The sequence below is a fragment of the Lynx canadensis genome, chromosome E1 (assembly GCF_007474595.2).
Source record: "Lynx canadensis isolate LIC74 chromosome E1, mLynCan4.pri.v2, whole genome shotgun sequence".
Classification (NCBI taxonomy): Eukaryota; Metazoa; Chordata; class Mammalia; order Carnivora; family Felidae; genus Lynx; species Lynx canadensis.
Window position 1 is genome coordinate 46,145,097 of NC_044316.2, and position 17,466 is coordinate 46,162,562.

Below are 17,466 nucleotides of genomic sequence, written 5' to 3' on the forward strand. Positions count from 1 at the left end.
CGAACCCAAGAGCCGTGAGATCTGACCTGAGCCAAAGTTGGACGCTTAACTGACTGAGCTACTCAGGCACCCCTACCACACTATGTATCTTGATCAAAGCTCAATCCATCAATTCTTAGGTCTCAGAAAGTTTTACCTTTAAGCCCTTCCTCTGAATCAATTCAAGACAGACCTTATGAGTAAAGTAATAGCTTCTCCCCTTTTTCAATCAGTGCTATACTATCCTTCATTTTTTTTTCCAATTAGCACAATTATTATAAAACTGTAAAGCATTAAACAAAGTTCAATAGAATATTCTTATCAAAAACCAGTTTAAGGATTATTTTTAGAAAACTTTCAGATCATCTGTAAAAGTTTATCTTAGTGTGCTACCATATATTCGCATACTTTAAATGAATGCCTAAGGGATCAATAGTTCTTTACATTAGGAGCCTCTATTTTTTTTTTTTTTATATTATTCATAGTTTGAAGAGGTTTTTTTAAATAATTTTTTAAATTAAGGTAGCCAGGAACCTGGATCCACTGTTGGAAATATTTTATGTGACTCATTTAATTTAAGCCAATACAATGAAGCTATAGTTAGTGTACTTGGATTTAAAAGATACACAGAGGGGCGCCTGGGTGGCGCAGTCGGTTAAGCGTCCGACTTCAGCCAGGTCACGATCTCGCGGTCCGTGAGTTCGAGCCCCGCGTCGGGCTCTGGGCTGATGGCTCGGAGCCTGGAGCCTGTTTCCGATTCTGTGTCTCCCTCTCTCTCTGCCCCTCCCCCGTTCATGCTCTGTCCCTCTCTGTCCCAAACAATAAAATAAATAAACGTTGAAAAAAATAAAAAAATAAAAATAAAAAAAAAATAAAAGATACACAGAGTTTAGGTCAGTCTGAATGATGCCAAAATTTCACATAACTTTAAATTTCCACACTTACCTACTATCTGTCCTCTAACTGTATCGTTGTCATTTGGCCCAAGCTTGCATAGATCCAACCTCTGATCTATTTGAAATCAACAAAAAAAGCAATTAAAAAATAAGCTGATATCAGAGCTTCTAACATCTATAGAGTGATGGTAAATTTCCATAATCCAATGGCAACCAGGCCTATAATTTAAATAATAACATTTTAAAGATGAAACAAACATTTAAAATCTCTAACTGTATATATAATTGGTACAAATGTCTTAACAACAGTTTTGATAAATTTGGATTTCAAAATCTCTAAGTCACTGGTGTATATACATTGCCAACATGCAATTACTTTTTCTCCAAAGATTTCAGACACTTGTCTTGAGTCTTGGCTTGTCACTTAATAGCTGTTGTTCTTAAGCAATTTATCCCTGAGTCTTGATTTTCTCACGTAGTACCTACACCTCATATTTTTGAAGGATCAAATCAGGTAATTATGTAAAACTCTTAGGTACTTGGCATGTAAGTGTTCAATAAATGTGAGTTATTATCACTGTTATTTTTTATCTAACCATTTCAAATGACCTCCATACACATAAAGTAAATATTAATAAGAAGCCAAGTATAAACTGTAAGATAAGGGTTTGAGTCAGTTCTACTAACTCATTTAGGAGCAACTCATTTATTCTCTCATGCCTCATCAATAGAACAGACTTAACACTGACCTGGCCAGTTACAGGAAGGAACAGTGTCACCCACAGCACGCTGCTTTTACTTTGATTATAGCACTTAAAACTGAATTCTTTTACAACTATATATATATATATATATATATATATGCATGCCATCTATTCAAAGAAGTCATGAATTGATAAAAAGGAGGAGACCATACATTAATCTTTGAATTCTCTGCTCCTAACTGGCAGAACGCTGTACAGTGTGCTCAATAAACGTTTGATAAATTAAGTATTATTGCACATCAAAAAGGTCAAGGAAATAAATGCAATGAAACATCCACAGGCAGCACAAAGAAAAATCTGTGTCCCACCAGATTTATCCAGCCAAAAAGAGACATTTTTTCCCCTTGCAAAATAAACGGACGCTACCAAATCAACTGTACAGTAGACTTCTGCAAGGCAATTCCTCTTCTCTTGTTCAGTCTTTCCGGTGTGTCCTGCTCCCTCTGCCAGCAGAGGCCAGCAGGCCTTTGCCCTGGTTTCTCAGAGGACAGGATCCATGCCCTTTTTCACCTTTACATCCACCATGGATTTGAACAGTACCTGGCACATTAAAGGTTTGATAAATGCTGGCTAAACTGAACCAAAGATAAGGTCATCCATGTGGCCTGTAAGTCTTCAGTTTGCCTGCTGGGTTGGGTAATAAAACAGTTCATTTTTATATACTAGACCTCTTCCCATCCCAGCGTCCTCTATTTCCTTTTGGGTCAGCCACCTTGTCAACTCAGAAATACAAGAAATTCTCAAGTGCCTTTAAATTCCCCTGACTCAGAGCTTCTGGCGCAATTTTCTCCCTTTTTCTTCTTAACAGATCAATACTTATATATCTGGACTGTGGTATCATATTACAGTAAAAGGGATTGTCTCTTAATGTATCTAATACTCCAAGAAAAATTTACTCTTTTTTTTATTAATTTCTTTAGCTAGATTCCATGTGAATTTCTGTTTAGCAGAGGTATCTGGACTAAAATCCCATGACAATGAATGACTAGCAATATTTTTTACATTATATGAAAAAGAATTCTGTAAAAACAACAAAAAATTTTGTCAAAAAAGTTATCTTCAGCTATGTCCCAAAAGAAAGACCTTCCAAAAAGATGTTTTGTCACCTGGTTACTGCCAATCCAATACTAAAATCATTTCCAATGTCTTAACCTTGGTCTGATCTTCTAAATGCCCAGGCTAGTGTAAAACTAAGCTATAATTAAGCAGTTAACACAGCTGTCTTACATTCAACGTCTTACCTTTCTAGAACTTTTAACTTTTTTTAGTTTTATATATCATTCTTATTCACTAATAATTCTCCTTTAATTGCCACCTTAAACACTCCAGTCACCTAAATAAAACTCATTTTATCTCATTAATCCACCAAAACCAGAGAAGGGTGCTAAAAAATTTTAAAAAGGCATATACACTTTGACACCCTTCTTTTTACTCTTGGATATCAAACATTTCCTAACACTTATAAATTCACTGTACACTAAGTATCAGCTCTGATTCAGTTCAAGTCTCACTATTTTAAATGTTTCATTCTTTTTATAAAGTCCATAAAATAAATTTAAACAAGAATTTTTACCAATGTTTCGAACATACATAGGAAGTTAAATTTTTGGATCCCTGCCCACCCCCTGCAAAAACAAACATACACATACATATTTTTTTTTTGAGGGGGGACACAAGTGAGTGAGGGGCAGAGAGAGAATCTCACAAGGGGCAGAGAGAGGGAGGGAGGGAGAAAGGGAGAGAGAGAGAGGTGGGGCTCACCAAAAGCAGGGCTCATGTTTTTTTACCTGAAGCAGGGCTCATGCTCACACCAAGTGGGGTTCAAGCTACCTGATACGGAAATTGAACTCACGAACAATGAGATCATGACCTGAGCCATGTAAGTGTCCTATATTTTTAAAAAAAATTTTTTTTAATGTTTATTTATTTTTGAGTGAGACAAACAGAGCACGAGCAGGGGAGGGGCAGAGAGAGAGGGAGACACAGAATCTGAAGCAGGCTCCAGGCTCTGAGCTGTCAGCACAGAGCCTAATGTGTGTGCCCTATATTTTTATATTTTAAAAAACACTCGTATCTACTCACAACCAGTGTCTTTGAGGCGGTTGATGGCATTGGAAAGAAGTCGAACACAACCAAGAAATCCAGCACCTTGTTTTTTATGGATCTTCTTGTGATTCCATACACTGATCGTAACTGAATCAGACTTTCCAATATACCTAAAAAACAACATAACTGAATGAGTAACTTGGCAACTACAAGTAGTGAATGTAAAATTTTTTCTTTTGCTTTTGTAGTCTAAAGTCACAAATGTTTCAGAGTATGGTTAGATAATGCAAAATATGTTTTGAGTTCAATCAATCCCACAAGATTGACTTTAAATTTTTTTTAAATCTTGTAAGTAAAAATCTATAAAGAATTTTTAATATATCCTTCATCACATCTGCCACTCTCAGACTGGCTAACAACGTGGTAGTAAAAAAACTATTTTAGTAGCTAGTGTCAAATAACACTACAGGTTTCTGAAATTTCTTTCCAAGAACAAAAATCTTACAAGAGCTTTTATCACAGTCACATTTAAAAACATTTCAATGACATGGCCTATCATTTCGAAGAGTACTCAGTTTTCAAGGGGCATTGTCAAGGCTGACAGACCAAAAATCTGACATACCTGGTGGGTTTTAAAATGCTGTAGAACAAAAGCTGATTGTAACGCTTTTCCCCTGCTTCTTTCCTGTATGCAGGCCTTGAGCGAGCAGGACTCTTGCAGATTTCACTTCACTGCCTGCAGACAAGCAGAGCAGGGGAAAGCGTTACTACACTTGTCTGTGCGTATACCTGCACGTACGTTAAGAGCTCTACCACAGCCAATTGTTCACATGGTGCCATCCCATGCAAAAATATAATAAAATAACATAATTATATCAGTAGAATCCTAACTATATTTCATTGCCTCTAAGTGGTCAAATTTTTGGTCCAGCAACCTTGATCTTCAAGTGTCATTCAGTAAAGCAGTAATATCAGAAAAATTCACCTAGTACGTAAAAAAGCCAAAACCACTGAAGTGAGAACTAAAACTTTTCAATGAGAAACAGGGAAACCACACTTAGATCCAGCTGTGCATAAAGCATGCCTATCCCTACTGGACTTTTAATTATGCAAGCTAATCCATTCCCTTTTTAAAAATTAAGCCAATTTGAATTTCATTTCTGTTGCTTACAAATGGGAAAACTCTGGTTGAAAACATCCAACATGCATGCACCAATTTTCAAAGAGACCTAACAGGCCTAACCTGGCAAGTATCTACTGCATGGTATATCAAAATTCTACAACCAGAATCAATTATTAAACAGCTACAGCACCCCAGATCAAGCATTAAAACAAAATCACATTAAATCGGTTCCCCAAGCCTGATTCCCCAGCATGATAAAGTATTGATCCCCGTGCCTTAGAATAGCCCACCACTGGCATAAGCACCCTTATGCTGTCAAGGCCCAGAGAGACCTTGAGAACGTACACTGAAAACAGAGGAACGTCTGTCAATTGTGTCCTGGAATGACTGTGAGACAGTGAAATCACCTCCCTGCCAAATGAACTTTTATACAAAATACATTGCTCTTGTATGAAGACACTGACAATTTGGGTTTGCCTATTCCATCAGTTAGCCTGCTCTAACCAATCAGGCACAAATCATAAAGGGCCTTGTCAGCCATGGTGTGAACTCTGGTCTTCTCTCCAAGTAAGGCAGGAAGCCAATGGGAGACGTGCAGCAAAGGAGTAACAAGATTTGAAATAACGTTTTAACAACATCACTCTAGCTGCTGTGTTGAGGACTGTAGAAGCAAGGCGTGTAAGGCAGGGGTCAGCAAACACAGCCTGTGACCCAAACCCAGCAGAGCACAAAATATAGTGTGATTTCAGTGTATATAGTGTGACATAATTTTTTTTTTTAGTTTTAAGGCCATAATCAAATATTTAGAATGTCTACATTCACATTACCACTTTTCTAACATGAGGTCATCATTTCTATTTGCTGGACCCAACAATTCCACATACTAATGATGGTCCAACAAGAATTCCAGCCCATACCATCAGAGAGTCCCCTCCCCCTAAATCCCATGGACCTGGCCACCAGGGAATCTCGCTGATCAGCACGTTAATGTGGTACCATGCTCTGGTCTATAACTGCACAGAACCCCTGACGGACTGACAGGTTTAGGTAGGGACACCCCTCCCCTAGGTCTAGCATGAAGCAGATACTGAAGATGAGCCCTCCGCCCAAATGCCAAAGATTTGTGATTGTCGACCTGTCAGGGGGGAAAACAGGGGCCCCTTTTAGTCAACAAGCTTGAGCAATGGAAACCTGAGTAAGGTAAGAGGGGCCGGCCACAGTGACCACCCAGCTGCATGCAAAGGCTCATGAAGAGACCCACCTCAAAATATCCACAGACCCCAGCCGACCAATGGGCTAGGGTCAGGTACAGGTACCAAAAAAGGAAAACTCCATACGTTCCTATACTCCCACACTCCCTCCCCCTAATTAGAGCCCCCCACCACTGCTTCCTGGCAGACAGTATTTCCTTTGCTATCCTGCCCCCTGCTCCCCTGCAGCGTATCCAGTGGATTCACTACCTCCTTTGTTTTGCCTATATCCATGCTTTCCCCACCCGATCAGGTCGCCCCACACTCCACAGTGTAGGAACTAGTCTCCTTGCCATCTTTGTCTCCCTCGAAGCCCTTCTCCACGGTTACTGCCTCAGTGTCTGCTCTTGGATATAAACCTGATGATAGCATTTCCCCACTTAAAACCTTTTTTCATTGCTCTCCGCTGCTTTAAGGAGAGCATTCAAACTTATTAGTAGGCTTTCAAGGACCTTCATGAGCTGGTTCCTACTTGCCTCTCTTTGCTTGTCCTATGCCGAACTCCCCTTACCTGACGTGAACTCCCCAATGCTGCCCCTCCAACTGTTTTCAGAGTCATGTTCTCTTTCACCTCTGGGTCTTCACACAGACTACTTTTGCTTAGAGCCATCCCCCGTTTCCTTTTTCAAATTAACTCCCACATAAGGTCTAAGCCTAAATGCCACTTTTCTAGGAGGCTGTCCTTAACTCCTAAATTCATATAAAAAAGTTCTGTGTATTTCCAGGGCACCTATACTTCCCCATATTCTTATCATACTGTTTATAATTTCCTATTCACTTGTGTCTATACACCACTTAGCTGAAAGCTTGTGAGACTACGTCTTATGCACTGTTATACCTGGGTCTCTGGCTGAATTTAAATGTGACTGAAGCTTAAAGAGACGGCTTAAAACAATCTGATTAAGAACTCAAAAGCTGAGTCAGTTACACAGACAGTAGCTTATTACAGTTGGGATTTCAAAATCACCACAGGTCAAATCAAGTAATAAAAAAGGTGCGACCTAACATATTTACTAAAAGCGTCTGACATTTGAGGATTACCTGTGAGGTACTAGTCTAAGCACTTTGCAGGGGTTATCTCACTGCATCTTCCTATCAGTCGTCTAAAGTAGGCATTATTGTTGCTGTCACCAATGGAAACTGACACACGAGGGGTTAAACACTGAGCTAATGATCAAACAAATAAGTGGGGGGCTGGGTGGTGGGAAGCCAGGTAGTCTCACTTCTCTCTATTGCCTACTTTTTTAGTTCCTATTTATTTGCCTACTAACTTGGAGTCACTGAGCCATAGCACTGAGGGGCACACAAAAAAGCCTTATTCTGAACTGCCTCTCAGTATCTCAATGTTTTAGGAGAAACATGTTTGTTCACATGTGGTTTAGAAGGTCAAATTTAAATAACTGTCCAGAGTCTAGGCTGAGCTGGGTACTCTGCTAGGGGGGTGGGTTAGAACTCATTGTCTAGAAGTAAGTATGTGAGGTGTCAGGCATAAACGTTTGATGGGAGATGTAAAATTCATTTTTGTAGGTAAGGCAAGTGGAACATTTTGAAGAAAAACTGAAATTGATGAAGAGTGAAGTAGAAAGCTCAAAAAGCTTAAAAGACCAAAGACTTAAAGGTCAGGATATCAGGGCAGTTAACATGTTTATAACATGAGATATGCTGACAAAATGGTAGAGGTATAGAAAACATATAGTAACAGAATTAGCAACCTGGAGAAAACTGACACCTACACCTGCAGGGAGCAACAGATAAGAAACAAGACTATTACTGCCACCCCATCCCTGAAATATTTCCAACTTATTAGCCCAAGATACTCTAACAGCGACGGTGGGGCTAAAACAGAACGACTGGTGAAATTACTGAAAAGGAATGGAAAGCCCTCCTGAATCCCCTCCTTGACCCAGGTCATCCTCAACCCCAGCAGGAGATGTACGCTTTACTCTCTGAAAAGTTCTCTACTCAGGGACACCAGGCACAGCTGAGGGAGAAGGTAAAAGTCCATTATAAAAGCATGGATACTAAGAAGAGGTTAGTACAGTCAATAGAGGGACCTCCTAGCATTCTTACACTCTTCAGCTCCAAGAACACTAGCATCCAAGAATATATAGCCCCGGGCAGGAAACAGCAGAATTCTGTGCAATGAATATGTCACAGCCACACCTGATTACCCTAGCAAGCGGACTACCCCTACCCATGGGCACAGAATTTCCAATCAACATGGAAGTGCCTCCCCTTAAATATAAAAAAACAGAAACCCAAATCAAACTAACAGGAAAAAAAAAAGGAACCTTGACAAAAGAGAGGCAATACAAGCAACAAAACTCACTTCTCTTGCATCCAAGAAATAAGACGAAATTACGAAAAACGGATAGTCAGTAAGCAAAGTGATCTTGCAAGCTAAAAATATGAGAGCAGAAATCACAATAAAAGGAATGTTGGAAAACTAAGTAGGGGAAACAGCCCAGATAGTTCATCATAGTTTTTAATTTTTTACTGAAACAAAAATATTTTCTTCCACTGGAGATACAATATGAGAGAAAAGAGATAGGACAACTAAATGATAATCAATTCAGAAGGGGTAACATCCAAGTAACAGGAGTTCCAGGAAAGGAAATAGAAAATGGAGAAGAAATCACCTATAATAAATAAAGACAGGGGCACCTGGCTAGCTCAGTCAGTGCAGCATGCGACTCTTGATCTTGGGGTTGTGAATTTGAGCCCCACGATGGGTGCAGAGATTAAAAATAAAATCTTCAAAAAAACAAATAAAAAAGACAAAATTTCCTCATAACTAAAGAGTTTCAGCATCCAGAAGAGGCACAGGCAGTTATTTCTCTGACATCAGCCATAACAACATCTTTCTAGACATGTCTCCTGTGACAAGGGAAACAAAAGAAAAATAAACTACTGGGACTACATCAAAATAAAAAGCTTCTGCACAGAAAAGGAAACAACAGACAAAAATAAAAGACAATCTACTGAATGGGAGAAGATACTTGCACATGACATACCCAGTAAAGGGTTAGTATCTAAAATATAAAGAACTTACACAACTCAACATCAAAAAAAACCACAAACAATCCAATTTAAAAATGCACAGAAGAGGTATGCCTGGGTGGCTCAGTCGGTTAAGCATTCGACTTCAGCTCAGGTTATGATCTCATGGTTTTTGATTTCTGCTGTCAGCACGAAGCCCACTTTGGATCCTCTGTCCCCCTCTATTTCTGCCCTTCCCTCACTCGCAAATGCTTGCTCTCTCTCACTCTCTCAAAAATAAATAAATATTTTTTAAAAATAATTAAAAAATAAAAATGCACAGAAGATATGAACAGACATTTCTCCAAAGATATATAAATGGCCAAGAGACACATGAAAACTCACTCATCGTCAAGTAAATGTGTATCAAAACCACAATGAGATATTACCTAACACCTATCAGAATGTCTAAAATCAAAAATTCAAGAAATAGTAAGTGTTGGCGAGGATATGGTGAAAAAAGAACCCTCATGCACTGTTGGTGGGAGTGCAAAGTGGTGCAGCCACTGTGGAAGACAATATGAAGGTTCTTCAAAAAGTTACAAATAGAACTACCCTACAATCCAGTAATCACACTACTGGGTATTTACCCCAAGAATATGAAAACATCCAAGGGATGTATGCACCCCCATGTCTATTGCAGCAGTATTTGCAAAAGCCAAATTATGGAAACAGCCCGTGTCCATAAAGATATGAATGGATAAAGAATGGAATATTATTCAGCCATAAGAAAGAATGAAATCTTGCCATTTGCAACAACATGGATGGCTCTAGAGAGTATAATGTTACAAAATAAGACAGAGAAAGACAAATACCAAATGATTTTACTCATATGTGGAATTTAAGAAATAAAACAAAGGAAAAAAAAAAAAAGAAGAGAGAGAGAGAGAGAGAGAGAGAGACAAACCAAAAAACAAACTCTTAACTATAGAGAACACACAAATGATTACCAGAGGGGAAGTGGATGGGGGGACAGGTGAAAAAAGTGAAGGGGATTAAAAGTACATTTATTTTTTATTTATTATTATTTTTTTAGAGAGAGCATGAGCAGGAAGAGGGGCACAGGGGAGACAGCAAGGGAGAATCCCAAGCAGGCTCCACGCTCAGTGTGGAGCCCAACGCAGGGCTCAATTCCATGACCCTGGGGATCATTACCCAAGCTGAAATCAAGTCAGTTGCTCAACCAACTTAGCCACCAAGGAGCCCCAAGAGTACATTTATCTTGATGAACACTGAGTAATAAATGGAAGCTGAATCACTGTACTGTATACCTGAAACTAATAGAACACTGTATGTTAACTATACTGGAATTAGGGGCGCCTGGGTAGCTCAGTTCGTTAAGCAACCAACTTCAGCCCAGGTCATGATCTCACGGTTCGTGGGTTCGAGCCCCACGTAGGGCCCTGTGCTGACAGCTCAGATCCTGAAGGCTGCTTCAGATTCTGTGTCTCCCTCTCTCTCTGCCCCTCCCCCACTTGTTCTCTCTCTTAAAAATAAATAAACATTAAAAATATTTTTTTTAATTTAAAAATAAAAAAACTATCCTGGAATTAAAAATTTTAATTTTTTTAAAGAGTTTATCCATATTAAAAGGTCCCAATAAGTACCAAGCACTATGTAACATATATACCAAGTCCATCATCAAAAAATTTATTATGCGGCATAAAGAGAATACCCTGAAATCTTCCAGTGGAAAACAATAATCAAGTAAGACCAAAATCAGGATGCCATTAATGATACTCTGAAACTGCACTATTCAAAAGGGCAGTCACCAGTCACATGGAACTATTGAGTACTTAAGGCTAGTCCAAATTGAGGCACTCTGTAAGTGCAAACAAACCCCTAAGATCTCAGACTTAGCTGAGAAATGTTTATTTTTTTAACCTATGCATTTATTTATAAGAAAAAAAGACCATAATTATTTTATCTTGATTACATGTTGAAATGAGAATATTTCAGATATACTAAATTAAATATGTTTATTAGGCTTAATCTTTTTTATTAACTTTTATTTATTTTGAGAGAGAGAGACAGAGACAGTGGGGGACGGGCAGAGAGAGGGAGAGAGACAGAGAATCCCAAGCAGGCTCCGCACTGTCAGCACAAAGCCTGATGTGGGGCTCGAACTCGTGAACTGTGAGATCATGACCTGAGCCAAAATCAAGAGTTGAACACAACCAACTGGGCCACCCAGGTGTCCCTATTAACTTTTTTAAATGTGGCTATTACAAAATTTAAAATTACAGACAAGCTTCCATTTGTGGCTCACATTATATTTCTGTTCAAGTGCTGGTCTAGACCTAGACAACAATGGAGCATATATTCACAATTTGGAGAGAAATGCGTGTCTTACCTAGAAGGTTATAATCAAACTATCCATTGAGAAAGACAAAGTACATTTTCAGACAAGATCTCAAAGAAATTTTCCCTATCTTTGTACTCTTTCTCAAGATGACCATGAAAGACCGACTTCATCGAAACAGGGAATAACAAAAAATGGGAAATCACTGAACCCAGAAAAGACAAAGGAAATTCCCAACATAATGATAAAGGAGGTTCCTGGACAGTTGTGCAGCAGGTCCTAGACCAGCTTAGACCACCAGACCAGCGTGGAGGAAGAGGCCAAAGGTTTCAGGAGGGAGATCTCCAACAAGGAAACAAAGCCAACAGAATAGCTCATGCGGTTGAATATATGCAGAAATGTCCACTCCTGTAGGAGAGTCTAGGAATTAATTAATGCGACAGATAGAAAACTAAACAAATGGCAAAATAAGATAGTTAATTCCAGAAAAACAAAATTTATCAAGAGAGGAAATGTAATCACTGCACACCATGCGACTCAGTTATGAATAGTTACATGATCATAATGTAAATACAGAACAATGATTTAACCAAAAAGGTTCAAATGGAGGGCTCGGAGAAAGGAAGGGCCACGCGGGTGCTGTAGGAACAGGGATGAGAGAGATCAGTTGTAAAAGCCAAATCTTCTTCTATGGTAAGAAATGTAAAAATAACACCTAAAAGTATGCATACACTAAATCTCTGCATCTCCACCCCCCCTCCACCCCATATACAGACAGATGTATAAAGTAAGCATGAGATCTAGAAAGAGAAGAAAATACCAGACTAAACAATCAAAGTAACTCTAGTTACCTTGAGAATGGGAATCAGGAATAAGGATGGGGCGGCAAACTGCAGTTTCCCATTACAAGCCTTACAACATTGGGGCACCCCAGTGGCTTAGTCGGTTAAGCGTCTGACTTGGGCTCACCTCATGATCCCACTGTTTGTGGGTTCGAGCCCCACATTGTACTGTGCACTGACAGCTCAGAGCCTGGAGCCTGCTTCGGATTCTGGGTCTCCCTCTCTCTCTACCCCTCCCCTGTTTTTACCCTCTGTCTCTCTCAAAAATAAAAATAAATATTTTTTTTAAAAAAAGCCTTACAGTATTATGCACTTTTTAGAATGGTGCATATAGCACTGTGATTAAAATTTGAAAAAAAGAAACCATCCCTATAAAAGCACAAAGAATGTCTATGAGTGCACTCCAATTACGATTTCTGGTTTTATACTCATAACTGACCTAAAGTAAATTAATACCTTTATTTAACCGAAAGAAGATGGGACGGGGTTGCTCTATACTGCATATACGTTTTATTCTCCATAGGCTTACTAAGAGCATTTCATCTTCCAAAACCAGCTATCAATAAGTCACAGTACCTTCCCACTAGGTTTTGTGCCCCTCTGTGAAGACCAAATTATACCACAGATCAAACTCTGATCATTTTCAGTGATTCTTTTCAAATACTATATCAAATAATATTGACTCTATGTTTCATTTCAAATGAATCATTTAAACCTACAGGTCATAATGCTGATTCCACTTTGGATCAAGTGTATTCTTCACAGTATCTGTAGAATGGCATTGCCCAGATCCATCAACCACCACCTTAGCAAATGGATCAGGAAGTCCTGTGGAAAAAGGGGAAGAATTTTTTTTTAATTAAAGAATAATGTGACATGGAAAATAGAAGATTAATTATATAAAACTTACTATTTGCTACAAAAGATTATCCCATTCTTTATAAAAAGTGTAACATTTAGCTATAAATGAAAGTGGTCCATTTTGAACGAAGATTAAAGTTAATTCTACATTAAATACCAAAAGCTACGTTTTTCTTGTTGCTATCTCAAAACATTCTCAGTTTAAACTACCAAAGCCGAAAAAAATAAAAAAATAAAAAATAAATAAACTACCAAAGCCTAGAGGTTACCTCATAATAGGGAAGTGTTTATACATCTTTACCAGCCCTTTGACCCCAGGAAGTTTTAAACAGTTCTGGTTCTCTTAGGGCCTTCCCAAGGTCCTCCTTAGTAGCATTTTTAAAGAAAGAGCTTCTTACAGGTTTTCACACAAGAATATGGGCTACAGAGAAATCAAATTAGCCAAAAAGTTTTCCTGAATAACTACCATGAGTGATGAAAAACTGAATCAAAAAATTAAATACCCTGCCTTAAAACGTTAAGAATGCCTTGGGGGAGAGGGAAACCAGAGAATAAACAAATGTTTGTATAGATTCTAAAGAAAATACTTTTAACACTATGTCAGGCACTATTCTAAATGCTTTACATATATTAAATCTCTTATTCCTCACAATAATCCAATGGGGTAAATGCTACTATAGTCTCTACCCTACTGATGAGGAAACTGAGGCACAAAGGGGTCAATTAACTAATCCAAGGACAAACAATAGTATGTGAGAGAGCCAGGGTCTAAAGTTTAGATTTTAAACCCATGCACATAAAATCTGGTTCTCAATTTCATGCTCTCAACTACTATACTATAGTATACCTCTCACGTACCATGCAGTTCAATAGTGAGTACAAGTAAGAGTTCAGAAAAACAGAACTGTTGGGGAGTTTGAACAGTAAATCAAGCGCTTTTTTTTTTTTTTTTTTTTTTGAGGGGATGGGACTCATTGGGCTTTAAAGGATAAACAGGAAGATCACCAAGAAAGGTACGACCGCATCTGAAGGGCTGTGAGGAATCTAACCAAATCATTTGTGCTACGATGTTAAAAGTAAATGCTGTGGGTAAGAGAGGCTTAGAAATCAGAAAGTGACTGAGGTAGATAATAGGGTGTCATATTTTTCTATTAGCAGTATTCAGGGTGGACTGGGAGAAGGGAAGACTGGTACAGAGACTATCTAGGAAGCGGTCATAAGTTTCACACAGTAGGATAAACGAACAGTAAGATGAGCAGACTCTGAACTAGGAAAAGGGAAAGGACAGTGAAGTAATAAACTACTCTGAAAGATCTAATACAAGTTTATAAGAAACTAGGGTCAAAGATGACACTATAGTTTTCAGGCCTAAGTAACAATGAAAACAGTGGTTCTTTTGGAGAAAAAAAAAGTTAGAATGCAGAACTAAATAAAGTTTTAACGAGACAAAAATGACATTTTGGGATAGCACAGATCTCCTATGGACAGTTGAAAATACTAGAACGGGGCGCCTGGGTGGCTCAATCAGTTAAGCGCCCAACTTCAGTTCAGGTCACGATCTCGCGGTTTGTGAGTTCGAGCCCCGTGTCAGACTCTGTGCTGACAGCTCAGAGCCTGGAGCCTGCTTAAGATTCTGTGTCTCTCCCTCTCTCCGCCCCTCCCATGCTCATGCTCTGTTTCTCTGTCTCTCAATAATAAATAAACATTAGAAAAAAAATTTTTTTAAAACAAAGAAAATACTAGAACAAAATGTTGGTATGGGTTGATAATTGGAGAAATTCTGCACCTTGATATCTATGCTAATTTTTTTTTTTTTTTAAGTCAGGATACCAATGTGCCAAGATTCGAGGTCAGGCATAAATCACATCGTCAGTTCCCCAATCCTGTGATTCTGTGATCTGTCAACTTCAAATAAGAGAGGACCAAATTTTAAGAGTGTTAAGTATTTAAGAAGATACTTGGAAGTTAGGGTATTGATGTATTTAACTATATTCTTGAAGTTTACTGCTATTCATATTATTTCAGTAATACCTACCATTTTTAAATGTGTTTAATGGAAGAATATTTTTCCCACTACCTTCAATAACATTAAGTATTTTCAAGAATCTATTCTTTTTCTTTTGATTCTACTATCTCAGCAAACATACAAATGTATGTTTGTAAGCAAAAACAAAAATCACATTTCAAGCTTTCCTTTTAGATGTTGTTTAAAGAATTAAGGACTAAGGGGAACAACTTTTCCACACAAACACACTAGGCATGGTTTCCAAGTCCTTAATTAACTATGAAATTCTGAGTCCCAACCTCCTATATTTCTTTTCTGTTAAATAATACAAAACACAAGCTCTATGCCCTAACAAAAAAAAGTACCTATATTTCAACTTACCTGTTTCTATTAGTCCACAAAAATTTACCTTGAGAGCCAAGTTACTGTGATGTGATCAAAAGCTATCAAGTTTTCTGAAGTTAGTGAGGCTTCTAGTGGTAAATATCAAGTGGCTAAGGTATTTTCTGTATTTTTAAAAATTTCTCAATCATCCCCATCATTTCTGAGTCATACAAAAATAGCTAAAGCTGAAGACTTCCTCGCTATACAAATGCACTTGAGCTGCAAATAACAATGAAACAAAAATTTCAACTTAAAAGTGTGTTACTTTCTGGAGAAAATAAAACTTTATTTTTGATTGGGGGAAGAAAAAGAACATTCACCAATCACCGTGGTTCTGAGTGACTTCAATGTGGCCCCTAAATATAGTGACTCAACACAGTATCTTACACATAAATCTTTTATTTAAATGTTACATAAAAGAGGGGCACCTGGGCGGCTCAGTCAGTTAAGCATCTGACTTCGGCTCAGGTCATGATTGCACAGTTCGTGAGTCTGAGCCCCACCTCAGACTCTGTGCCACCCGCTTCGGATCCTCTGTCCCCCACCCCTTCTTTGCCCTTCCCAACTTGTTCTCTTTCTCACTCTTTTTCAAAATAAATAAACTTAAATAAACAAACAAATGTTGCATAAAAGAGAAAAAAATTATACTAATGAAAACATTCTTTAAGAAACAGATAATGGATAAAGACAGATACAGGATCATGTTAATGGTAGAATCTAGATGGTGGATATTCACTATAAAACTTTTCCATGTTCTTATACGTTTAGAAAGTTTTCCTTCTAAAATTTTGGGGAGAGGGGGAAATAATTTATTTTTTAAAGCCAATAAGCTTGAAAACAATTCCAAAAAGTGAGTTAGCAAATTTTTTCTCAGCAAGGGTAGATACCAGAATAAAGAGTATTATCTCTAATACACAAATTACAAGACAGCACTTGGCAGTGTATTTTTTCCTATAATTAAATATATACACACACATATGTTTCATCAGCCTATAGTCATGCTTGATATTAAAGTTTACTTTTCTCATTCAACATGATTTAAACTGCATTACAAGCAAACACTACATTTTGATATCAATGATAACTGCATTCTGACAATAAACACACTGTCACTCAAATTTCATGAAGAGATTTAGGAAGTACTACAATTTTTTCTCTGGAATTAATGTGGGCAACCTTCAACTTATAAACAGATCAATGACAAACTTAAGTTTGTCAGCAGAGGCCATTCCCACTGTGAACCCAGGTGACAGCCCATCCCTGGCTAGTGCCTTCTGAAGGCCTCAAGATTGGCTTTCCAATTTCCCTTTCCAGAGCCATCAAATGGTTCTTCCATTCTAGGTTTTCAAGATAATCATATAGTTTCCCCTAATTTCCTTATCCCTAGGAGCAAACTCACAACTCTTAAGAAAACTTTTATCAATTTTTACTGCCTACGCTAACGAAAGAGAGAAACAGTCCTTTCTTTCTTTTTTTCCCACCTACAACTTAAGGGCAGATAAAGATCGTATAACTGATATTAACTGGCTCTCCAAGGTTTACCAAAAATCAAAGTAAGATTCTTCTAGATTTCCTAGGAAAACTCAGACAAGTAGATCTGGATATTATACTGGAGAAACTGTGTCTTAGGACTCTGGAGGAAAGAAAAGAACTTGGGAAGGAAGGCTGGGAGACAAATGTTAGATTTTATCTGTAAAACCAAAGCAGACATCTTGGAGGATGCAGAAGGAGCTATAAAAGAGTGCATGCCTCACTTGTCTCCCTTTTCTCCTTGTCACCTACCTATCCAATCCTATTTGCCACTTCACAGTCCTACTAATCCTACCTCAAATCAACCTTAAGAATGGTGTAAAAAAAAAAAAAAAAAAAAGAGTATACACTGGTTATTAGTGACAGGGATGAAGTAGGTAGTTCAGAAAAAGCCTGTGAAGACAGAATTTGGTGGCAGCATGGAGAGAGGCCACTGGCCTCTCCT

The 17,466-nt window shown here is 38.1% G+C and overlaps 1 protein-coding gene across 1 annotated transcript in view; it reads right to left on the minus strand.

Moving 5' to 3' along the window:
• Positions 1–17,466, minus strand: part of SMURF2 (SMAD specific E3 ubiquitin protein ligase 2) — a 120,596-nt gene that overhangs the window by 37,285 nt on the left and 65,845 nt on the right. The window contains exons 3-5 of the mRNA XM_030296222.1: positions 12,961–13,069; positions 3,722–3,855; positions 925–990 (exon numbers count right to left, since the gene is read on the minus strand). Of these exons, the coding sequence (XP_030152082.1) occupies positions 925–990; positions 3,722–3,855; positions 12,961–13,069 (309 nt within the window). The remainder of the gene's footprint in view (positions 1–924; positions 991–3,721; positions 3,856–12,960; positions 13,070–17,466) is intronic.